Source organism: Giraffa tippelskirchi, chromosome 11, assembly GCF_054371585.1.
Source record: "Giraffa tippelskirchi isolate mGirTip1 chromosome 11, T2T-mGirTip1v1.2.pri, whole genome shotgun sequence".
Lineage (NCBI taxonomy): Eukaryota > Metazoa > Chordata > Mammalia > Artiodactyla > Giraffidae > Giraffa > Giraffa tippelskirchi.
In genome coordinates, this window is record NC_137285.1 from 29,381,790 (window position 1) to 29,407,055 (window position 25,266).

The following is a 25,266-nucleotide window of genomic DNA, read 5'->3' on the forward strand; positions in this document are numbered from 1 at the left end:
TGTACAGAAAAGTGGATCAACTATATGTATACCTATGTTGTTGTTTAGTCGCTTAGTTGTATCTGATTCTTTTGCAACTTCATGGACTGTAGCTGGCCAGACTCCTCTGCTCATGAGATTTCGTAGACAAGAATACTGCAGTGTGTTGCCATTTCCTTCTCCAAGGATTCTTCCAACCCAGGGATCAAACCCACATCTCCTGCTTGGCAGGTGGATTCTTTACCACTGAGCCACTTGGGAAGCCCAGCGATCCCATACATATGTATGCCTATATCCTCTCTTGTTTTGAATTTCCTTCCCATTTAGGTCACCACAGAGTACTAAGTAGAGTTCCCTGTGCTATACAGTATGTTTTCATTCATAATCTATTTTATACATAGTAGTGTGTATATGTCAATCACAGTCTCTCAATTCATTCCACCCTTTTCCCCTCCCACTTGGTATCCATAGGTTTATCCTCTATGTCTGTGTCTCTGTGTTTGCTTTGGACACAAGTTCATCAGTACTGTTTTTTCTATGTTCTACATATTGAGCATCTTCACCGTGCACCTATTAACCTTACCATTTATTCTGTACTAAGACACAGATTCAAGGCAAAATACTTTACATACATATAAATATCATACATAGCTATAAGAGTCAATGTCTTCTGATGACAGAACATAGCTGTATTTCTTCTAAGCCTCTGTTATAGAAGCCCACAGCATCTATAAAACCTGTGTAGGCTTGAAGAGACTGTGCCGTGCAGTGGGTTATGGGTGTGGTTCATCGTTCCGTTTCCCTGGGTTCCAAAAGATTTGTTTACAGAACTTCAGATTGTTTTCTCTGCACATATTTGTCTGTCTGTCTTTGGAGGCCTATTTCTAAGCGATATGGCACAAACAACCTTTCAAAAGTGTGTAGCATTTTACAGGAAAACCTACTTGAGTGGGAATATTAAAATAAGACTTCCTTGTGGAGAGCAGAGATATGTTTACAGTGACCTTGCAGGGGGAGGAATAGCACTGGTTAAGACATGCTTCTCTACTCTCTTTTACATGCTATTCTAAGCGCTTCATATCAGAAATGAAAAGTTTTTGAAATAGTTTTTATTAGCCCTTTATGTCAAAATGATCAATGGCTCATTCAATTATTAAGTATAATAGAGAATTTGGATTTAATTAAAAAGCCAAGTTACTAAAATTCTAATTGAGAATGTTCATAATTCTGAACTCCTACCTCATGTGAAAATTCTCAAATTTTTACTTTAAAGAGCCTGCATAGCTTGTTTCGTATATTAATAATATCTGCCTATATTTATTCATGGTCATCTGTCACATTTGAAAGTCTTTTGTCCTTAGATTGTGTCCTGCCAGAATCCAAAATATACATGATAATTGATTGTTTGATATTAAGGACCATTTTAATTAATTATGTTTAATTATTAAGTAAATAGTACATTTACTTATGTAACTTACATAAGTAATCTATAATAGTTTTTTCTTTTAGCAATAACCGGAGGAGGGGAGTTAAAAGTTAGCTCAATATGTCAGGAATTTGAAGTAGGATTTTTTTCTGCGTCAGTTTTATTGAGGTTCCAAAGGCCAAGAGAAACCATGCCTGCATCCTAGAGTTGGGAAACAGACCTCTGATGCAGTCATGGTCATGGGACCTCCAGCCCGCCATCTGCATCCATGGCCCAGCACAGTTAGAATGGAGAAGACCAGTGGGAGAGCCTCTTTAGAGGAGATTGTGGAGGTGTTGTGGCAGTTCTCATGGTCCCCAGCAGATGGAGAGGATGCTTTTCCTTCTCTAGGTGACTCCAGAGGCAGAGTCACCTGTGTCCCCCGAGTGGGGGGCTCATGGCAACCTGGTCCCTGGACACCATGGAAGTGAAGGCATGGCTGTGACTGTGGGTGGCAGGCAGAGAAACAGACAGGAGAGGCTGCTGTGAGTGGAACTATGTTTACTATTGTCAGGGGAAAGAAAGTCTGAGTCCTTCCTGCAACTCAGATGTGGTCCCAGGAGAGAGAGGAAGAAAGTGCAGCGTGAAAGTAGCAGTAGAGGAGCTGTGCCTGGAGGCCCAGGAGGGTTCTGAAACCCAGGCGTGCAGACTACGGGATGCTTGGGCTCAGGGTTGGAATCTGAGTTGCCAGCTGGAGCAAAGCCCACAGTCATCATACATGGGAAAATAGGCAAAGCAAATTAATTGGGAATGAAGACATTTTTCGTAACATTTCAGTAACCACCTTTTCATAAATGGGGCTGGATAGCGGGTATTTGAAACCATATCAAATGCAAACCTTAGCACTGAACGGTATTATTTTAGGACTGGGAACTGGGGACTTGGGGATTCCTATCCAGTGACGATTACTCCATGAGTCAGGGATTGAGCTCCGTGAGGGCAGTGTGTGTGTATGTTTTGCTTGTGCATTTCCAAGGTTTAGGAAAATACCTAGCTGCGGCTGGCTCATTATGTATTGAATGCTACCTGTGCTGTGTATGCAGAATTGAAATTTTATTAAAGTTTGAGTTCTGTGAGGGAGAAATAGTTTCAACTCTTTGAAAATTTACTTTCAAAGAACATCCCCATCCCCAAAATGTGTTAACAAATATAGACAATTATAGACCAGTTGATAATAACCATGCTTAGTGAATCATTTGGCAACAGCCCTAAAGAGTTAATTCCAAAATCAGTTACACTGATGTTTTGGTTACCTTTAAGGTTTGAAATTGTTTTAAAATACAGTTCAGTGTATTTCATTTATCTTCTAGGTGTTTGTGTGGTAACTTAATTCTTGGCAGGTAAACGAGAAAATTGTTCTGGATTGCTGTCATGAAGCTTTTGAGGACAGGACGTCTGTCTGACTCAGCTTGCCCTGGGCATGTGATCCTGCCTGTGTCCTCCTCTCCCTTCATCTCTTTCCGAGAAGGGGCTCCCCTTCATCCAGCCAAGGCTAATTCTCTAAACCATGATGTAGATTTCATTGACTCCTGTTTTTTGGGGGCAATCTGAAATTGAGATTAATTTGTCCAAGTTTATCAACTCAACTGCATCTTTCATCACATACTTGGATTTTACATCACAGACTAAGGTGAACAAAAATGTCCATGTGTCTCTGAAACCCATACCTGCTTCTAATCACTTGTTCTCCTTTTCTGGAATCAGTGTAGCCAGAGTCTTCTTTAGGGAGTGGTTAAAAAATGTAGATTTATTTTATTAATTTTTGAAGTTGAAGTATTCAGGAAATATATTCAATGAGGTTTTGTCCTGCTAATGTTCAGTTTTTATCTCTTCATGGGCCAGATTTTCCTTAGAAGGAAATCAGGGCTTTAAATTTGGTTTTCAAATATTAGCTATGGAAATAGTTTTAATAATCAGCCATTTGATTTTAAAAAAAGCAAACTAATAATTTGACTTTTTTGTCTATTGAATTGAGCAGTAACTCAGTTAAAATATATGTATACATGAAGTGTGGATTTTCTTTTGGGGGAAGTTGTTACAGGAAATTTTTTTTTTAATTAAAAAAATTCATTGTGGCAAGGACACTTTACATGAGATCTACCCTTTTTCACCAATTCTTGTGTCCAATACAGCATGATTGACTATAGGTAGTTGTACAGGGGATTTCTAGAACTTACTCATCTTGCTTAACTGAAATTTTAAACTTGCTGATGAGTGGCTCCAGTTCCCCACCTCACTTCAGCCAACTCCCATTTTTCCTTTGTTTATGTGAGTGTCTTTTTTAGGTTTTTCATATAAGTGGAATCCTGCAGTTTTTGTTCTTCTTTCCCTGGCTTAACTCACTTAGCATCACGTCCTCCAAGTCCATCTGTGTTGTTGCATATGGCAGGATTTCATTTTCAGGGCTGAGCAATATTCCATTATATACATAAACTGCCTTCTTAAAAAATGCATTCATCTGTCAATAGACTTTGGGTTGTTTCCACGTGCTGTCCATAGTGCAGAGTGCAGCAGGACTCCAGCGGGGTGCAGATATGGGGAGGAGCTGGGGTTTTAGAGCCCAACACCGTGCACTAACGGGGCAAGAAGGGTGTCACCAGTGCCCTTAGATCCAGTCCCAGCTTGGTTCTCTGTGGTTCACAGGGAATGGAGTCTGCTAGCCCCTTCATGGTCCTGAGACTGGAGAGCTGGAAGCCTGTCCCTGGGGTGGTGCCTGGGTGAGCTGTGATGCTGGTCCCACTCTTTCCCTGTTCTCACTGGTCTGTGGCTGGGAGTGGGCGCTCTTGGGGAGATGGTATCTCCCCTTTTCCTACTGGTGCCATTGGGGCTGGTTAGGTGGAGAAGCCTGTCAACTAATTCCTGGATTTCTCCCAAAGGGAATGTATCTCTGAGATGCTCTTGATCTGTGTGACCACAGGGAAAGGAGAGTACAGAAGTTCGTGTTCTGTTTTCTGAAGTCTCTCCAGTCAAGCTCTTGAGTCCTTATCCCTCCCTGCATCTGACCAATCTACCCACTCCAGTGTGGCTTCTCTCTCTCCTTCATCTGGAAACACCTCTCCCTTTTGCTGAATCCTCGGAAAGGTCTTTAGTTCTCATCTTACTGACCTCTCAGCAGCCTTGGTCCTGTGAACCAACCCCTCCATCAAATAATTTTTTTTCCTGGATTTCTGTTGACACCACACCTATGGATTTCCTCTGTCGACTTAAAAAATTCACAGTCTTAGTTGAGGATTATGTTTTATTTGGTGGACAAAACTGAGGATGTAAACCTAGGATGCAATGTTTCACATAGCTCTGAGGGACGGCTCCAAAGAGGCAAAGGGGAACCAGGCTATATAAGAGTTTCTGCAACAAAGATCAGGCAGTCAGAACTTGAAAAATTACTATTGATTAAGGAAAACCAGGTATGTCGGAGAAGGCAATGGCACCCCACTCCAGTATTCTTGCCTGGGAAACCCCATGTACGGAGGAGCCTGGTAGGCTGCAGCCCATGGGATAGCTAGGAGTCGGACACGACTGAGCGACTTCACTTTCACTTTTCACTTTCATGCACTGGAGGAGGAAATGGCAACCCACTCCAGTATTCTTGCCTGGAGAATCCCAGGGACAGAGGAGGCTGGTGGGCTGCCGTCTATGGGGTCGGACAGAGTCGGACACGACTGACGCGACTTAGCAGCAGCAGCAGCATGTATGGGAGGATACAAGAGTCTGGCCTCATTGAAGTCATTTCTTTGATGTGCATCTCAGCACTCTGGGGCCAGCATCCCAGTGATTCTCATCCTGAATCCCCTCGGGGTACATAGCTGGGGCAATTGCAGCAGCTGACGGCTTGATGGTTGCAGCATCCTTTGCTTCCTAATGGGGCAGGTGACATTCGTAGACCATACCTCCTTCTTGGGCAGCTCATTCTTTGTTTTAATTGTTGGCTTGTGTTCCTCCATCTGCTCCTTAAACGTTGGGGTTCCTCATATTACAATCCATGTCTGCTTGGCGTGGAGCTTTGTTTTCTAACAAGTGGTTTGTCTAACCATTCAGATCATCTGAGAAGCCTTTAAAATCCTGATCCCACGTTGACTCAACCTGAAGGTGGGGTGTGGGGCTCAGCACCTGCAGTTTGCAGAGCTCCTCAGGTGGGTTCAGTGCAACCCAGCTTAGGGTCACTGCACAAGCTCATTTTATATCAGAATCATCCACATGTGTGTTTGACTCTTATATGCATAACTGGCACATGGCATGTTGTGAATGCCAAGAGGTTTCTTAAATGAAGCCTTTTTAAATGACTAAAGTAGAAGAGACATGTAGCTTATTGGTAGTTGCATTACTGGTGAAGCTTTGGTTGTTCTTTAAGGAATCTTATTTAATTTATATTATCAGTTGAATTTTCTCAGAAACAGCCTCTGAGATGAAGATTTCCCAGTAGAAAGAGATTGTTTCTAGGAAAAGACCTCTTGGCTCTGAGAAAGGTGGATTCAAACACTGGAACAACGCAGATGAAACTGAGTTGAGGCTTTAGTTGGTGCCCCGGGAGCTCTGAGACTGGGATGGACTTCCAGAATGGCCGCTAAAGTTAGTAGAAAGGGACTTGGTGCCTTGGTGTCTCCACGTCAGTCTTCAGAGTCGGGTTGCCTCCAGGGCAAGACATGTCCTGTCAGCTGAAGGCTGTTCCCGGAATTTTGCAGCTCAGAGCCGTGAGCTCTTGGCAGCCTCAGTTCTGCTGGGTGATCTGAGGGGCACAAGGTCATAGCCTTCATCACAGGGCGAGTTGGATTGTCACCTGAAGGATCTTATCAATCACCTCATTTAAACCTTCATATACAATAATGTAAAGTTAAAAAAATAGAAAATAAACTAATTTTTTAAAAAAATAAATAAAGTACATGGAGTACACGAAGGCTCAGAAAGCCTAAGTGATTCACTGCTGTCCCATGGGAATCTCACAGCCTGTCTGACACTAGAACGCATATCCACCCTTAAGGGTTTCTTCAGTGATACTCACATTTAACTTTATTATGTGACTGTGAGGCTTCTCTTATTACCACTTATATTAGGCCAGACAGGAAATATTTTATATTAATGCTGTGTGGGGGAAAAACTGAGTGAAGATAAGTCCTGTTCCAGTTGTAATTAGTCTCAGAGTAGGTGTTTCTATGGATACTGATTTGCTGGGCTAGGTGGAATACAATTTCTGCATAGTATGGAAAATAAGTGCACAGGAAACATTTTCTTTGGATTGAGGTTTAATTCGTTGTGTCATGAGGCTTCTATCCAAAGGACCGTAGTCTTTGATGAGTTTTGGAAATTGTCAGTATCCAGTATACAGCATCTCTCAAAGAGGTGTTTCTACTTTGTGAAAAATACTTTTCAAAGAGCCATGGATAAGTAATTGCATAATTTAAGATATGAAAGATTTTAAAATGTTTCCATGGAGTTCATCAGTTCCTTAAGCCCAACTGGGGTGATAAATAAAACAATTGCTGAGGAACACTGTTGGTAATTACAATTCTTAGCTAATTATAACACAATGCACTTTACCACCCACATACACATGTACCCATAAACACATTCTTCTCAAATAATAGAAACTAATTAAACTGACCTAATGATGGTAGAGGGTATCACTCCCTGTATGCATAAATCTTCAATTCATAATTTAATCTGGGAAAACTAAGTGGAAAATAAATACAAAAGATTTCAAGAGAAATGATAATAAATTATACTATAGTTAGGCAAATAATAAGCAAATTAAAATACTCTATAATAACCCAAGATTATCTAGATTCTTAAGATTCTTAAATAACTACTGACCAAATTTATTACCTGGATATAGAAAGTGTTTTTCTATCTTTGTATGTCTATGTGATTATCCAACTGAAAATTCTTCCATGTGGATGAAAATGGAACCTTCTAGTGAGGTGATATGTACGGGCCTGTAGTGGTGGTTTATCATAAGTCTCAACCTTCACATATGATCAAAGTGTCAGTTTTACATGATTTTATACAAAGTTTACAGAGTTATGAAGTAAGAAAGATTTTGGAATCAGAAAGTGTAATTGCCTCTCTTGAATCTTTTAGCTTATTTCCTGTTCTTTTTTTTAACTTCACTTTTCTAGAGCTTCTTTAGATTCACAGCAAACTTGAGAGGATGGTATGAGATTTCCCCTGTACGCTGCTCAGCCTCCCACATCATCAACATCCTCCACCAGATGGTACCTTTGTTACAGTCGATGACCCTGCATCGTAATCACTCAAAGTCCATGGTTTACATGAGGATTCACTCTCGGTGTTGTCCAAATTCTGTGGATTTCGACAAATGTATAATGACATTATCCATCCAATACAATATCCATCATCATGATGTCATATGGAGTGTTTTCACTGCCCTAAAAATTCTCTGTGCATCACCTGGTCTTCCTTCCTCCAAACTTCCAACCTCTAGGCAACCACTGGTCTTTCTGCTGTCTCTCACCATAGTTTTGCCTTTTCCAGAATGTTGCATAGTTGCAAATGTACAGCCTTTTCAGATTGGCTTCTTGGAAATATGCATTTCGGTTGCTTCTTGTACTTTCATGGCTTGAGAGTTTATTTCATTTTAGTACTGTTCCACTGTCTGGATGTTTGCCAGTTTGTTTATCCATTCACCTACTGAAGGACATCTTGGTGGCTTCCAGTTTTGGGAGTGATGAGTAAAGCTACTGCTGTAAACCTTGTGTGCAGGTTTTCGTGTAAACATGCTTTTATCACCTTTGGGTATACACCAAGGAGTGCCATTACTGGATCATATTCTATGAGTAGGTTTTGTTTTGTAAAAACCCACCAAACTGCCTTCCAAAGTGGCTGCACCGGTTTGCTTTCTCACCAGCAATGAATATGAGTTCCTGTTGCTCCATATCCTTGCCAGCATGTGGTTTTGTCAGGGCTCTGGATTTTGGCCATTCAGATAGGTGTGCCCTGGTACCTCATTATTGTTTTAATTTGCGTTTCCTTGGTGATACAGGATGTGGGGCATCTTTTCACGTGCTATTTGTCATCTTGCTCACCTTTGCAGAGCTGTTTATTATTATTATTTACCCCTTCTTTTTTTCTCAAATACACTTTGAAAAAGTTAGAACAGCTTTAGAATGGACATTTTAAATTGTCAATTCTAGAATTGACAATTTATAGAAAAATTGTCAAAATGATATAGAGTTCCCAGTACTCTGTGCCTAGTTTTCTCTATTATTAACATGTTGTATTAGTTTAGTACAATTTTTACAATTCAAGAATGAATATTGGTATATTGCCATTAACTACAATTTACACTTTATTTATATTTCTTAGTGTCTATTTAATGTGTTTTCTCTGTTCCAGGATCTCATTCAGGTTATAAATTGCATCTAGTCCTCATGTCTCCTTAGGCTCATTTTGGCTGTGACAGTTTCTCAGACTTTGTTTTTCATGACCATGGCAGTTTTGAGGAATAGTGGTCAGGTAGTTGCAGAACATCCCTCCAGGAGGACTTGCCCAGTGTTTTTGTCATGGTTATATTGAGGTTATGTGTTCTGTGGAGGAAGAACACATGTTTAGAAATAACATTCTCATCATACTATATTGAAGGTACACAGAATTAGCATGATTTATCATGGGGTTAACAGGTTAAGTTTAATCACCTGGGTAAGGTTGTATTTGTTAGGCTTCACCAGTGTAGAAGTTGCTGTTTTTCTCCCTTTCCATCCTGTGGTCTTTGGAAGGATGTCTCTATGCACAGCTCACACCAAGGAGGGATGTGATGCTGCACCAGTTTGAGCACAGAGATCTGTGCCAGTTACTTGGAATTTTGCATGGGAGATTTGTCTTTTCTTTACCATTTATTTATTTATTCAATCAGTCATTTTATTTACATCTTTATGGACTTATGGATTTTTATTTTGTACTTTGGATTATAACCCAATTTGATTTTATTTTATTGCTGAAATCATCCTAGATTTGGCCATAGGAAGCTCTTTCAGTTTGTTCCTGTGTCTTTTTGACAAAGTCCCATCAGAGTCTCATTTAAAAAATAAAACTTCCTTTATCTCACTTTAGGTGAGGATAACAGCACTAGTTTCCATGAAGAAGGGTTTCTTTTCTTTCTCTCTCTTTTTTTTTTTTAGCCATGCTCTATGGCATCCCAGATCTTAGTTCCTAGACCAGGGATCAAACTTGTGCCCCCTGCAGTGGAAGCTCAGAGTCCTAATCACTTGATTGCCAGGTAAGTCCTGAAGGAGGGTTTCTTAATCTGTGGGGCACAGTCCAGGAAACCTCAGAATTGCAAACTTTGTGGGCAATTTTTAAGGAAAGAACATAACTTTTATCAGATTCTCAGCATGTCTGTGGTGCTAAAAAAGAATAAAACAACCACTGCCCTAGAGTAAAGAGGAAAAATAATAAAACCTACACATTGTGTAAATTTCACTCTTTCCTTGCTGTCCTGTGCTTGTAGAAACCTCTGCAGCTCCCATCTTGAGATGACCCAAGCTGGAGAGTTCCATGCCACACCCAGGTCTGAGAAGGCCTGTGATATTGTTGCTGCGTTGTAACTCACCGGAAAAACAAAATGATCCTTTGTCTCGGGCTCCTGGTTTAAGAGAGGACATGCAGCCAATATGCCTGTGCACCCAGTTTTGAAATGCTGCTCTGCAGTGTGGCCATAAAGGGTCACGGAGAATAAGAACATTCTGCAGTTAATGGAAAACTGAGCTTCCCCCTTTGAAAAGATATTTCTGGATTTTCCTTTAGTTCTGGAAAACATTACATCATCCAACTATACAGCCTGGTCCATTCCATACATATCTTTACATATTAGTCATGACATCAGTTCAAGTTTAGGCAAATGAACAAAAGAGGACAGACTGTAAAAAGGCTTTTGGTCCAAGACATTATTTTCTCTAGTCATCTGATCACTTTGCCTGAGTAGACTCAACTATTGTCTTAAATTAATATCATATTTCCATGAAATCAATCTTGTTGTGTAATAATATCAGAACTGTTGACAGATCGGTTGAAAGAAAATAAAGTGGCTCATATATATATACTTAATGGGTAAAAATGACTTTAATGTTGTTTTAGGATTGATGAAGCTGAAAAAAAAGATTTCTATTTTTTTTTTAGGTAGGAAAAAAAGCCCTGGATTCATGCATATGAAAATAAACTACATGAGATTTCACTTAAATTTTAAAATATCTTTGAATTTCTAATATAAAGAAAGGTGAAGTGTTAATTAAAGATTCATATCCGGTTGCTTGCAGTACATATGAGAATATGTACTGACACAAATAAGAATAAATAAAAAGGTCTATAACATATTTGATATACTCTTTTTTTAATTTCAAGAGATTTTTTTTTGTCAAACAAAACTGTGCTTTTGCACTTACTAGCAAGTAAGATATTTTAAAGTTTGATTGTGGACAGAAGTCCAAGCATCTGAAGATGACTAGAAGAAAGAGAGACCCTAGCAAGTTGTAGAAAGGGTAACTTCAGATTGTCAGGACAAATGATTTTAAAAATTGGTAAGATTAATGTCCTCTATCACATAAAGCCGTATATGGATGGATAGTAATAATAGATAGATAATATTCCACTTTTATTATGGCAGGTTTGTGAAATGATGGCTAGTAGTGGGGGTTACCAGGGTTCATTCTTGACTCTCCCACCTCAGAAAATCTCTGAACCTTGCTGTGTCCTGGTTTCCATATATACGTACCTTATAGCTCCGTTTACTCATCTATTGCTCACTCTCTATCTACCTGATTTTTCCTCTTTCTCTGCTGAAAAACTGTTCTTTTTGTGGTTTGTGTCTTTCCTATGTAACCAAGTGAGTGTTTGTGATGATCAAGTGAAATCGTATAATGAACGTGTTGGTTGGTTCTCCAGTATTTGCTCTTTCCCAGACTATAGATCTGAGCCAATCATGATTGCTTTTTCCTCCTTACTAGTGATTGATTCAGGAGTGGCCAATGCTGGGAAGCTTCTGAGAAAAAGAAAAATCCTTTTTCCTAGGAGACTTTCTGAAGAGTAAATGCTCTTCATGTGGAAATGTTGAGCAAAGCTGCTACCACTATAGTACCTGCGGGCATCCAGAGACTGAAACCGACCTAGAAAAAGCTGGCAGGTGGAGAGTGCCTGGGGTATTGTGTATTTATTGCCACATGAGTGTAGGGAATTACAAAATCATAGAAGCCATGGTTCCCTCAAGAATCAGTCAGTACATTCAGTCTAATTAATAATATACACATAGATATGAAAAAGCTATCAAAAATTCAGTCGGTTCAGTTGCTCAGTCATGTCCTACTCTTTGAACTCCATGGACTGCAGCAGGCCAGGCTTCCCTGTTCATCACCAACTCCCAGAGGTTGTTCAAGCTTATGTCCGCTGAGTTGGTAATGCCATCCAACCATCTCATCCTCTGTCGTCCCTTCTCCCCCTGCCTTCAATCTTTCCCAGCATCAGGGTCTTTTCCAATGAGTCAGTTCTTCACATCAGGTGGCCAAAGTATTGGAGTTTCAGCTTCAGCATCTGTTCTTCCAATGAACATTCAGGACCGATTTCCTTTAGGATGGACTGATTGGATCTCCTTGCAGTCCAAGGGATGCTCAAGAGTTTTCTCCAACACCACAGTTCAAAAGCATCAATTCTTTGGTGCTCAGCTTTCTTTATGGTCCAACTCTCACATCCATACATGACTACTGGAAAAACCATAGCTTTGACTAGACAGACCTTTGTCGGCAAAGTAATGTCCCTGCTTTTTTTTTTTCTTAATAAATTTATTTATTTAAGTTGGGGGCTAATTACTTTACAATATTGTAGTGGTTTTTGCCATACATTGACATGTATCAGCCATGGGTTTACATGTGTTCCCCATCCTGAACCCCCCTCCCACCTCCCTCCCCATCCCATCCCTCTGGGTCATCCCATTGCCCCAGCCCTGAGCATTTGTCTCATGCATTGAACCTGGAATGGTGTTCTGTTTCACATATGATAATATACATGTTTCAATGCTATTCTCCCAGAACGTCCCACCCTCACCTTCTCCCTCAGAGTCCATAAAACTGTTCTATGCATCTGTGTCTCTTATTCTGTCTCGCATATAGGGTTATTGTTACCATCTTTTTAATATGCTGTCTAGGTTGGTCATAGCTTTTCTTCCAAGGAGCAAGTGTCTTTTAATTTTATGGATGCAGTTACCATCTACAGTGATTTTGGAGCCCCCCAAAAATAAAGTTTGCCACTGTTTCCATTGTTTCCTCATTATTTGCCATGAAGTGATGGGACTGGATGCCATGATCTTAGTTTTCTTAATGTTGAGCTTTAAGCCAACTTTTTCACTCTCCTCTTTCACTTTCATCAAGAGGCTCTTTCGTTCCTCTTCACTTTCTTCCATAAGGGTGGTGTCATCTGCATATCTGAGGTTATTGATATTTCTCCCAGCAATCTTGATTCCAGCTTGTGCTTCATCCAGCCTGGCATTTTGCATGATGTACTCTGCATTTAAGTTAAATAAGCAGGGTGACAATATACAGCCTTGACGTACTCCTTTCCCAATTTGGAACCAGTCCGTTGTTCCATGTCCGGTTCTAACTGTTGCTTCTTGACCTGCATGCAGATTTCTCAGGAGGCAGGTAAGGTGGTCTGATATTCCCATCTCTTTAAGAATTTTCCACAGTTTGTTGTGATCCACACAGTCAAAGACTTTGGTGTAGTCAATAAAGCAGAAGTAGATGTTTTTCTGGAATTCTCTTGCTTTCTTGATGATCCAATGGATGTTGGCCCAACAGTATATTTTTCAGTTAGTGTTTACTAGAGTAAACCAGGATAATTGAGGCCTCATTTTAGAGGGTCAGAATTAAAGAATAGTGTAGATTTGTTCAATGATGAGTAGGAAATATGATATTCCACTAAGGGGGGCTGACAATTGGTAGAAAAATAAAATCTGGTAGTGAGTTGGAAGGACTAGAAGATGAGTTTGGATAACTTGACTCACAGCTGTAAGGGAGAAAAGGTTTCTTTTTCTTCCCCACCCCATCCTCAGTAGCTGGGTCTGTGAAGTAATCTGACAGCAGTCCTGCTAACAGGATAAAAGATATGCAAATTTATTAATTTTTAATATTATATGCATATGGGCCGGCATCAAAGAAAAACAAAATTGAATATGGGAGAGAGGGGTGAGATTTGAGAATTTATATACCATCTTGATTAGGGGGAGGGGAGGAGAATGTGGGCCTCCAGGGAGAGTGGATGATTTTTAGCAAAGGTGACTGGTCTGGAGAAGAAGAGATGAAAGAGGTGTGATGTTTGTGACTCAGTTTTCTTGGGTGTGGTATCAAGTGTTGGTATCCTCTCCTGTGATGGGTCATCTTACCCAGTTGAGGAAACCTCTGGGGAGGGGATTGAAGACAGGAGGGTTCCTTTTGGAGAAACTCTTTCTCTGTTTTTTTTTTTTTAACTTTTTATTTTGTATTGGAGTATAACTGATTAACAATGTTACAGGTGAACAGCAAAGGGACTCAGCCATGCATCTACATGTATCCATTCTTCTCCAAACTCCCTTCCCATCCATGCTGCCACATAGCATTGAAAAACAGTTCCATGTTCTTGTTGGTTATCCATTTTAAATATAGCATTGTGTCTGACTATAGGCAGATAAGAAGAATTTAGAGAAATCCTGTCCCTCTGTTTGCTTTTCTTCAAATGCTTTTGGTTCAAAAATTTTTTATGCTGAAGAAGTATAGACTGTAGGGTGTCATATTCTGCCTCCTTTCACAGCTGGGAAAAAAAGTCAGGCTGGAACGTTCTCTACCAAAAAAATTATTGTGAGACTTGGCTGGTATTTAGGACTCTGCACTTCCAATGCAGGGAGCACGGATTTGATCCCTGGTTGGGGAACTAATCCCCCATGGCAAAGCCAAAACAATAAATAGATAAATTATTGTTAATTGACTTTATGATGTCTGGTTCATTCCATTACTTAGAAGAAATGGACTTTTGAAGGATTTCACATTGAGAGATAATAATAACAGTTCTTAACTGATCCTATTCAAGTGTAGTTTGTAATCCATCAATTCTGTCTTCCTTCCTTGAATGAGAAAACCTGTAGATGGGTTTGGACACTAATTTGCATCCTAATATCCAATTTTCTGAAATAACCTCATTTTCTTTGGAGTTTCTGTCTTTTGATTAGGGATGAGAGTTGACTCTAAGAAGGTTACAATTTCCCTTGCAATGAAATGGAAAAATCTCATTACTAGTCCCAAAACTTGCAGCTAGGATATGAGAGCTGATAAGGTCAAGAGATAGAACTTAAATCTACTTAATCTCCTGCACTTTGGGGAGATTTGACTAATTGGTTTTCACTTTATTTCTCCAGTGTTTTGGATTCTTTCTGATAGCTACTTGAAAAGTTTGTATCAACTCATGGTATTTTTAGATTATTTTTTGAATGCTAGTTAATGTCATATTTCACCTATAGTGGTTATATATTATCAGCACGTAATAGCATAATTAACAAAGAATAGAATTGCCTGATACATCAGAGCTGGGATCTCAAATAAAGCAAGTGTATTACATTATTTGCTTCCTATAAATTATGAAATTGATACTTTTGCCATCTGGTTGGGGTTTCCCAAGTAGCTCAGTGGGTAAAGAATCTGCCTGCAATACAGGAGATGTAGGTTCAATCCTTGGGTCAAGAAGATACCCTGGAGGAGTGCATGGCAACCCACTCCAATATTCTTGCCTGCAGAATTCCATGGACAGAGGAGCCTGGCAGGCTACAATGCATGGGGTTGCAAAAGAGTCAGACAGGACTGAAGAGATTGAGCACACAGGGGCGCATCATATTGATACAGAATAGACAATGCTGGATGCTCAAGTGTAGTTTTAATCTTCCTTGTGATTTTCATGGATATTATTTTTGGACTGCGGTGTTGGAGAAGACTCTTGAGAATCTCTTGGACTGCAAGGAGATCCAACCAGTCAATCCTAAAGGAAATCAGTCCTGAATGTTCATTGGAAGGACTGATGCTGAAGTTGAAATTCCAGTCCTTTGGCCACCTGATGAGAAGAACTGACTCATTGGAAAAGACCCTGATGCTGGGAAAGATTGAAGGCAGGAGAAGGGGACAACAGAGGATGAGATTGTTGGATGGCATCATCAATTCAATAGACATGAATTTGAGTAAACGGGAGCTGGCAATGGACAGAGAGGCCTGGTGTGTTGCAGTCCATGGGGTCGCAAAGAGTCGGACACGACTGAGCAACTGAACTGAACTGAACTGATTTTTGGACTGGGAAAATGATTTATATGATAAGATTTTATGGGTGGTAATAGATGCCAAACAAACAGTAAACAACAGAACAGTTTTCATAGACCTCCAAGGAAGAGTTTAAGTGCTCCCAAGAAACTACCAATTTAGTCAAGCTACATTGCTCAAAGTTAATTACAATAGAAAAATATGGCAGGTTTTCTCTTTTTGATAGTTGATAGCAAATATGTATATATATTGAATAAAAGAAAAAGGCAGCTGTATCTCAGATCTCTATACTTTCCTTTATTTAATTGGTCTGATAGTAAAAGAACTGCTTTTACCAATCCAGAGTTAATGGCTTCCCTGATGACTCAGTGGTAAAGAATCTGTCTGCCAAGGCATGAGACTAGGGTTTGACCCCTGGGTCCAAAAGATCTCCTGGAGTAGGAAATGACAACCCACTCCACTATTCTTGCCTGGAAAATCCCATGGACACGGGAACCTGGCAGGCTGTAGTCCATGGGATCTCAAAAGGGTCGAACACGACTTACCAACTAAACAACAATGAACTCCACAGAGAGCAGTCATTGCGTGTTTCTTGCACAGGATCATTTTATAAGTGTCAGATGACTTTTATAAATTTTATAAATTCTTGGACTGTCTCTTTGGCCATATCATCTTGTAGTCTTCACATAGTTTTTTGCTTAGATAGAAGGTTAATATTATATATTATTCAAAAACTCTTTTTTTTTCTTTCTCTTAACCCCTTGTCTGCCCTTCCTTTGTGCTTGTCTAATTGCATATTGCTTCAGGACAAGTAAGAGCTCTGCTTAACTTTATTTAAAAGAAAGTAACATGGATTATTTGGGGCAGTGTTTTATACATGTGTTAAAATTAAGTGCTGGACTACTTTGCTGTTTTATTTTTTTTATGACAGATATCTTTTGGGCTTTTGATAATATCTATTACTTTTCACTTCTATTTGGAAAAGACATGCTATATATTTGTCTCAAAAAGCAAAGTCTTTCCTCTAATGAAAATCACCCAGGCCTGTTGCTTGCTGTTTTTAAATGCTTACCAGGGTTTTGTTTTTTCTCTCATAGGCAACAGTCAGCAGAGGACCTAGCCCGAGTACCTGCTAACTCCACCAGCAATATCTTAAACAGGCTGCTGGTCAGCTATGATCCCAGGATAAGACCAAATTTCAAAGGTTTGTCTTCCCCCCGCCCCACAATATCTCCATTCTTTGTAGTTTAAAACCTAATTTTATCTGTGTAAAATCATTTATTTCGGATACTCAAAACAGTAATAACTGTTCTGTAATGTTCTTATGTCTGAGCAATTAAATGCAAAAAATGTTTAAAGATAAGCAAAACATTACTTGTAATAGTTTTATATGGTTCTGGGGTTTCAAAGAAAAAGGTATATTGTGAATTAATAGGCTAACCCATGTGATGGTTTTTCTATTGTGAATTAATAGGCTAACCCATGTGACGGGTTTTCTGAGTAGTTTGTATTCTTAACCTTAATAATTTAAATTTAGGCTCTGGCTCTCATTCAGACACCAAAGTTCTACTTTGTAGGAGAACAGCCATATACTCATTTCAGAATAGAAAAAGCTCAGATAGGCATTTAAAATTTTTTTTTTTTGACTCTGTTAGTTTTTTACATTGATTTAAAAAAAAAATCCCTCTATGCTTTGGCTGAAAAAAAAGCCATATGGTTTTTAAAAACATGTTAACTTTGTGAATAAATGTGACAATATTTTTACTCCAATCAAATATTACCACCTATCACACCATTTAAGAACCAAAACTACTTGCAGTAAAAGTTGTGGGAAGATTGTGTATGTTTGCCTGCCTTTCTTTCTCCCTTCCCTCCTTTCTTTCTTTCTACTTTCCTTCTTTCTTTCTTCCTCTTGATGAGTTAGGAAGTTATATGAACATATCTCTGGAAAACTGCCATCTTTGTTGCTGGCTAAGGACAGGTATTAATGTAGATCGCATTAACATTAGGAGGCTTGATTTTTTTTTTTCCTTTACAAGGAAAAAAAACAAAAGCCTGCAGCTGCTTCTAGTCAACTGAAGTTATACAACGATGTTGTAAAAACAGAGTTTTTTGTTCATTACCAGAACCTACTCTGTTACTTTCAACAGCACCACGGTCTGGGTTGTCACATGTCTACCATGTATTGATTCGACACCTGTTTTTCATCAGTCAGAGGTTATGTGGCCAAAAGGCTAAATTCACATTTTCCCTTTGTTAGCCCAAGCAGCAACCCACAATGAGTGAAAAAAAAAAGAAACCAAGAAAGAAATTGGCAACATTATACCTTAGTTCTCACTCTATGAACTCTAAAATTATTTTCCAACAGGTCAGGCAAAAATCTTTATAACGATTCTGTTGTATGTCTGATTAAGTTTACATTTTCGTGGATTAAAAATCAAAATATAGTAATTGTTGTTGTATTCTGCTTGCCATTTAAGGTAAAAATTTGAAAGATTATAATATGCAAAACATAAATCATATTTTTAAATGATGTTTTTAAAAAATAATTTACAATATCTTAAAGTAAATACATCAGCCCAGTTGATAATTTTTAATGTAAGTATATTTTCCCAGAGTCCCTACAATTTAAGAGAGAAATATTTCTGAATAAATAACACTATGAAGAACAACATAACTCATTTTTTGTTTGTGTGTTGATCCCTATTTAGAAGAATAAGTTAATAGTAATTGTGAACATGTATCTTGAAACCATAGGTTTATACATCTGTGTGGATTGGAAAAAATATAACAATCCACTGAATAAACCATAAAAATATGAAGATTCTGGCCAAGGTTTTTATAGCCACTAAAATGTATCCTTAATTTTTATTGACAGGCATTCCTGTTGATGTAGTAGTCAACATTTTTATCAACAGCTTTGGATCTATTCAAGAGACAACAATGGTAAGATTAAAATTCAGTTAATATTTTAAGTTGTGAATAGTTTAACTGGCAAGTATTAGAAGAAATTATAACTGAAAAATAAGGAGTAATTCTCGGGAAAAAAAAATGCATGCTCTCTCCTAGTATAAATATTCAAATTTCAGGATTTTGTTGAATTAGTGATTTCAATGCCTTTGTATTTTTGCAGTTCACATTTAGTCTTTATACTGCATTGAAACTTACAGAATTGGGAGAATTAACATTTTCACTCTGAACAACTAACTGGATGCCACCTGGGAAAGGGATTTGTGCAATTAATATTCTGGTGCAACATTATTTCCTAATACGCTTATGTGTATGAGCATTCAAGAATATTTGTGTTCATAGTCTTTTTTTTCTTCTTCTAGTCTCCTGAGGGTAATCTTTGTTTTCTCTCTTGTACTAATTTTGTGATGTATGAAGCATAGAATTGTAAAAAGCAAATTTGATTTTCCTAAAGTAGAGCAACAGAGCTCCCTGAAAAGATTATGTTACATGAAGAAAGAACAGGGAAAGGCCAAGAAGAGAAGGAAGGGACAGTAAAGAGAGGCTTGGGGTGGGGCTGCTGACCAGCATGAGTCGGGTTTTAGGGACAAAGAAGCCTGTGAAGGATGATTTGTGGATTCCCTGTGTGATGTGCGTTTCAGTTATCCTTCAGCTTCTCAAAGACATTCAGGAAAGTCCACTTGCTTATTAATGCTTTAAAATATTAATATTATGCCCTTTTTGAAAAACCACATGCTCAAATGGTACTTCAGGTGGGAGGAAGAAGGCTTAAAAGTTTTGTTTTTGGCATCATTTTTTGAGATATTTATATTTTTCTGAAGTAATAAGATAAGGTGTGGATTAAAAGCCTAATAGTAATGATTAGAACACAGTGTAGCTTTTCAGAGAATATCTAAGACCAGAAAAAGAATGTATTCCTGTATTTCTAGGAGCAGCATAGTGTGTTATAAAATTGTATGTTACGTTTAAATTATGACACATTTTTGTATTAATGAATATCACAGTAAAATATCTTGTGATGAGAATGTTATTTATTTTTCATAGAGACATGTCTTTCACTCTGAATACTTGACTTTTTTTTAGAGAGTGTGTAGTTTGGATAGTTAGTTATTTCGAAATCAAGTCCAAAATTCACTTCAAGTGACTTTTAGTTAACCTAAATGGCTGTATATCTAGTATATTATAGATCAAGATAGCTCTGAAACAATGTACAGACAAGCATGTATCACTGAGGAGACAAGAGCTGCACTCATCATTTGAAAATATGACTAGGTTAAGCACTTCCCATAAGAAGAGTGAGAAATGTAATTTCCTCAAGGTGAAACTTATAGGAAATTTATTTGGTATCTGTGCTTTTCCCTGTACCCTGTTTTATCTTTCATGGCACCACTATAATACCCCTAAAACACCATGAGTGAAGTGTTACATCCTGTTGGAAACATCCCCAAGCCTATCCTGCATTTTAGGACAACTAATACGGGTGTTTTTTTTTTTTTTTTTCTCATTTGCACAAGAGCGACACATGTGTCCTATCTCATTAAGTACCATTAATGTATCTATTCTTTAATAAATATTGAATGCCTTCCAGTTAACAGACACTGTACTTCTTTTGGTCCCATCAGTCCATTGTTGATTGTATCAAGCTGAAAACACCTGGGGTAAAAGGCTGACAGAAAAGGGGTAGGAACTTTCTCACAGGCTATTTGAGGATCATAATAAAATAGTACATGGTTTCTCATATGATCTTCTCTCATCCTTCTGCTCACTCTAATGTCGTATTATTAACTAATGTTGATTAAATAAATGAATAAATTCTGCTTTTGCCTAGCAAAAAGTGAGCCCAGGTCACCATGAAAGTATTGGCAGAGCAAACTTTAAAAATAGACTTATGTTGAATGTGTGCGTGTGTACGTGCTAAGTTGTCAGTCGTGTCCAGCTCTTTGCAACTCCATGGACTGCAGCCCACCAGGCTCCTCTGTCCATGCCCTCCTCCAGGGGATCTTCCTGACCCAGGGATTGAACCTGAGTCTCTTACATCTCCTGCACTGGCAGGCAGGTTCTTTCTACAGCACCACCTGGGAAGCCCATGTTGAATTCATTTGATTAAATAACAGAGTAAAGAATACTATTACAGTAGTTTTGTCAATTTAGAGACCTTTATGCAGAGGAGCCAAATTATTTATATTTGCTATTTCTTTTGATGAAATAACCTCTTTCCCTTTGTGTTGTGCACATATAGCCTAAAGGTTCAGAATTGGAACCGTGCTCATGAAATAGACTTAAATATTCTATTTTATTTTAATGATTATTTTTTTGGTTTTGGCAATGTTTATTTCATACTTCTAAGACAGATTTTTACAGATGTCTCTTTCGGGGCTGTGATATTTTATAGATTTGCTCACTGTTTCCAAAAAACAAACTCTTTAATATCTTGTTGTGTAATAGGAAAGGTACAAGCTATTATCCATATAGAGATAACACTACATGTCTTCTAAGGGGAAAAATGTGTCTAAGACAAAGCTTGTTCTTCATGACTTGTTACAAATACCAATTGGAAGTAGTAGCAATGACTCAGGAGGGTAACTAAGAGGGTACACAGGTGTGGAGAGCAGTTATATTATGAGCGGGCATTTCTTTCTTTTTCCTTCCAGTCACCAAAAGTGGGCTTATTTACTTTTCAACTTTATTGAGGTATAACTGACAGGTGAAATTGTAAGAAAGTTAAAATGTGTGTGATGATTTGATATGCTTCTATATTGTGAAAGGATTTCCTCCATCAAGATAATTAACACATCCATCATCTCATGTATACATTTTTTTCTTTTCTAAGAACATTTAAGTTCTGTTCCCTTAGCAAATTTAAAGTACACAGTAGTGTTAACAACTATGGTCTCCATGTTACACCTTAGATCCTCAAACCTTATTCATCTTATAACCATAAGTTTACACCTTTTACCAACCTCTTCCTATTTCCCATACTCCAAATTCTTGGCAATCACTTTTTAACTCTCCATTTCTATGGATTTGACTCTTTTTTTTTTTTTTTTTTTTTGAGATTCGACATATGAGTGATGCCATGGAGTATTTGTCTTTGTCTGGTTTATTTTACTTAGCATGATGCTCTGCAGGTTCATCCATCTTGTTGTAAATGATACCATTTTCCTTCTTTTTTTAAGTCTGAATAATATTCTACTTTATATGTATGTATATGTATGTGTGTGTGTGTGTGTATACTACATTTTCCTCATCCATTCATTCATTGATGAGTGCTTAGGTTGTTTCCATACTCTAGCTATTGTAAATAATACTGCAGTGAACATGGAAATACAAGCATCTCTTCTAGATGTCTTGTTTCCTTTCGGCATATACCCAGAGGTGGGATTGCTGGATCATATGGTAGTTCCATTTTTAGTTTCTTGAAGAATCTCCATACTGTCTTCCATAGTAGCTTTACTGGTTTGAATTTCCACTAATAGTGTACAGTCTCTCCACATTCTAAACAGAATTTGTTATTGCTTTTTTTTAAAAAAAAAAAATTATTTTGGTATAATTGATTTACAAAGTTGTGTTAGATCTCATCTATTTTTTGGTAATAGCCAAGGAGCTTATTTCTTAAAAAAACAAAAGAAAATAAGCAAAAAGATACCCCAGAACAAGAGGCTGGAAAATCACAGAGACTTAAATTTGTCTAAAGACAGGATATACGTTCATAGAAATAGTATGCTGAACACTGTGATATCAGAGAGGCTTGTGCTTGAATCTTTTGTGTACTTGATATGTTATACCCTAAAATGAGTGAAAAAACTACAGAAATAAAGCAACAATATTTTTTTTCTGGCATCACAGCCCTAAAGGGACTGTGACTATAGGGTTGTGATGCATTTGCAAGTTAATGTCATATTTCACAGTAGAATCTCATCCTAAAGAAAATGAACTATTTACGTTTATTAGTAACTCTGTTGTACAGTTGAGGTTTTGTTTATTAATATCCCCTTAGAAATTTCTCTACAAAGGTCTGCTGAAATAAAGGAAGTCTTAAAATTTGGAAGCTTCAGTATTGGCCAGAGCTTTCCTCTGCAGTTCAAGTCTTTCGACTTTAACTCCAGAGCCTGGTGGTGGGTGCAGCATTAAGAGCTGAAGACAGAGGTGGGGCAACTATTGAAGGAAGGGAACAGCCCTTTTCCCCAGTTTATAAAGTTCATTATCTAACAAAGAATCCACTGAAGCGATGAGCATTAACATTGTAAGGATATTTTAGCCAATTCTGTTGGTAAAACATTCCTTCCTGCTTACTTGTCTTTTAATTCAGATGCTAAATGTCAATGGCTAAACAGAAAGCAATCTCACATTTATTCACCATCTGTAACTGCTCGTGGTAGAAGAAAAATCACAACCATATAAACACTCCTTAAACTGTCCAACCTCCAGGGCTATGTGCTCCTTCCTCTTGTTTTCTCAGTTTTTAACTTTATGGTTCCTATTTCTCATGTCTGTGTGTTCATCTGCATTCTGCTGCCTTCCATTTCTGTAAGGTCTCATTATTAATGCTATAAGTGATACTTACTGAGGTTAATAGCAGCATTACCCAAATCATCAAATAAATGAAATCATCCTCTTTTGAAGTTGGTACAACCGTCACTTATTATATCAGTTTATATGCTACTGCTGGTGGCAACTGAACTAACACCCTTAAATCAGTGAGAAGAGAGGTTTGTTAGAGGCGAAGTGACATCTGCTCAACGGTTATGCTTAAAATTTTTGTTGATTTCTCCATTCGATTCCTAACTATGACAGAAATCTGTGGGTTTTTATAATAGAAAATGTAGACTGTTGCACTTGTGGGAGAAAATTAGGTATTATGATATATTATACCAATCTATACACATTTTGCCTCATCAGAAATACATAAGAACTCTTTCATGGAAATAGAGCCTCTTTCAGTTCAGTTCAGTCACTCAGTCGTGTCCAGCTCTTTGCGACCCCAGGAACCACAGCACGCCAGGCCTCCCTGTCCATCACCACCTCCCGGAGTCCACCCAAATCCATGTCCATCGAGTCGGTGGTGTCATCCAACCATCTCATCCTCTGCCGTCCCCTTCTCCTCCTGCCATCAATTTTTCCCAGCATCAGGGTCTTTTCAAATGAGTCAGCTCTTCACATCAGGTGGCCAAAGTATTGGAGTTTCAGCTTCAGCATCAGTCCCTCCAATGAACACCCAGGGCTGATCTCCTTTAGGATGGACTGGTTGAATCTCCTTGCAGTCTAAGGGACTCTCAAGAGTCTTCTCCAACACCACAGTTGAAAAGCATCAATTCTTCGGTGCTCAGCTTTCTTCACCATCCAACTTTCACATCCATCCATGACCACTGGAAAAACCATAGCCTTGCCTAGACAGACCTTTGTTGGCAAAGTAATGTCTCTGCTTTTCAGTATGCTGTCTAGGTTGGTCATAACTCCTTCCAAGGAGTAAGCATCTTTTAATTTCATAGCTGCAATCACCATCTGCAGTGATTTTGGAGCCCCCAAAAATAAAGTTAGCCACTGTTTCCACTGTTTCTCCATCTATTTGCCTGTTTATACAATCCATTTTCTTCAGTGTAGACATGCTTTGTAATTATATCAAATTATTGTTACACTACAATCCGTAATCCTGCCATACTTTCTATGCTTTCTGCTGCATGAGTTTTTTTATGTGTTTTAATAGTAGGCTTCAGCTCTGTTTGAGCAACACAGCTGTACCTGTCAAGAAAAAAGTCATATTTGGGATCAGCTAAAAGAGCTTAATTCCAGTTGAGCTATTTCAAATCCAGAAAGATGATGCTGTGAAAGTGGTGCACTTAATATTCCAGCAAATATGGAAAACTCAGCAGTGGACACAGGACTGGAAAAGGTCGGTTTTCATTCTAATCCCAGAGAAAGGCAATGCCAAAGAATGCTCAAACTACTGCACAATTGCACTCATCTCACACACTAGTAAAGTAATGCTCAAAATTCTCCAAGCCAGGCTTCAGCAATACATGAACCGTGAACTTCCACATGTTCAAGCTGGTTTTAGAAAAGGCAGAGGAACCAGACATCAAATTTCCAACATCCACTGGATCATCAAAAAAGCAAGAGAGTTCCAGAAAACCATCTACCTCTGCTTTATTGACTATGCCAAAGCCTTTGACTGTGTGGATCACCACAAACTGTGGAAATTCTGAAAGAGATGGGCATACCAGACCACCTGACCTGTCTCTTGAGAAACCTGTATGCAGGTCAGGAAGCAACAGTTAGAACTGGACATGGAACAACAGACTGGTTCCAAATAGGAAAAGGAGTGTGTCAAGGCTGAATATTGTCACCCTGCTTATTTAACTTATATGCAGAGTACATCATGAGAAACGCTGGGCTGGAGGAAGCACAAGCTGGAATCAAGATTGCCGGGAGAAATATCAATAACCTCAGATATACAGATGACACCACCCTTATGGAAGAAAGTAAAGAAGAACTAAAGAACCTCTTGATGAAAGTGAAAGAGGAAAGTGAAATAGTTGGCTTAAAGCTCAACATTAAGAAAACTAAGATCATGGCGTCCGGTCCCATCAT

The 25,266-nt window shown here is 38.5% G+C and overlaps 1 protein-coding gene across 2 annotated transcripts in view; it reads left to right on the forward strand.

The window, feature by feature from the left end:
• GLRB (glycine receptor beta) overlaps positions 1 to 25,266 on the forward strand; it is an 84,611-nt gene that overhangs the window by 20,102 nt on the left and 39,243 nt on the right. For both annotated transcript variants that reach the window (XM_081538003.1, XM_081538004.1), the window contains exons 3-4: positions 16,806 to 16,912; positions 18,587 to 18,654. In XM_081538003.1, coding sequence (XP_081394129.1) covers positions 16,806 to 16,912; positions 18,587 to 18,654 — 175 coding nt within the window. The remainder of the gene's footprint in view (positions 1 to 16,805; positions 16,913 to 18,586; positions 18,655 to 25,266) is intronic.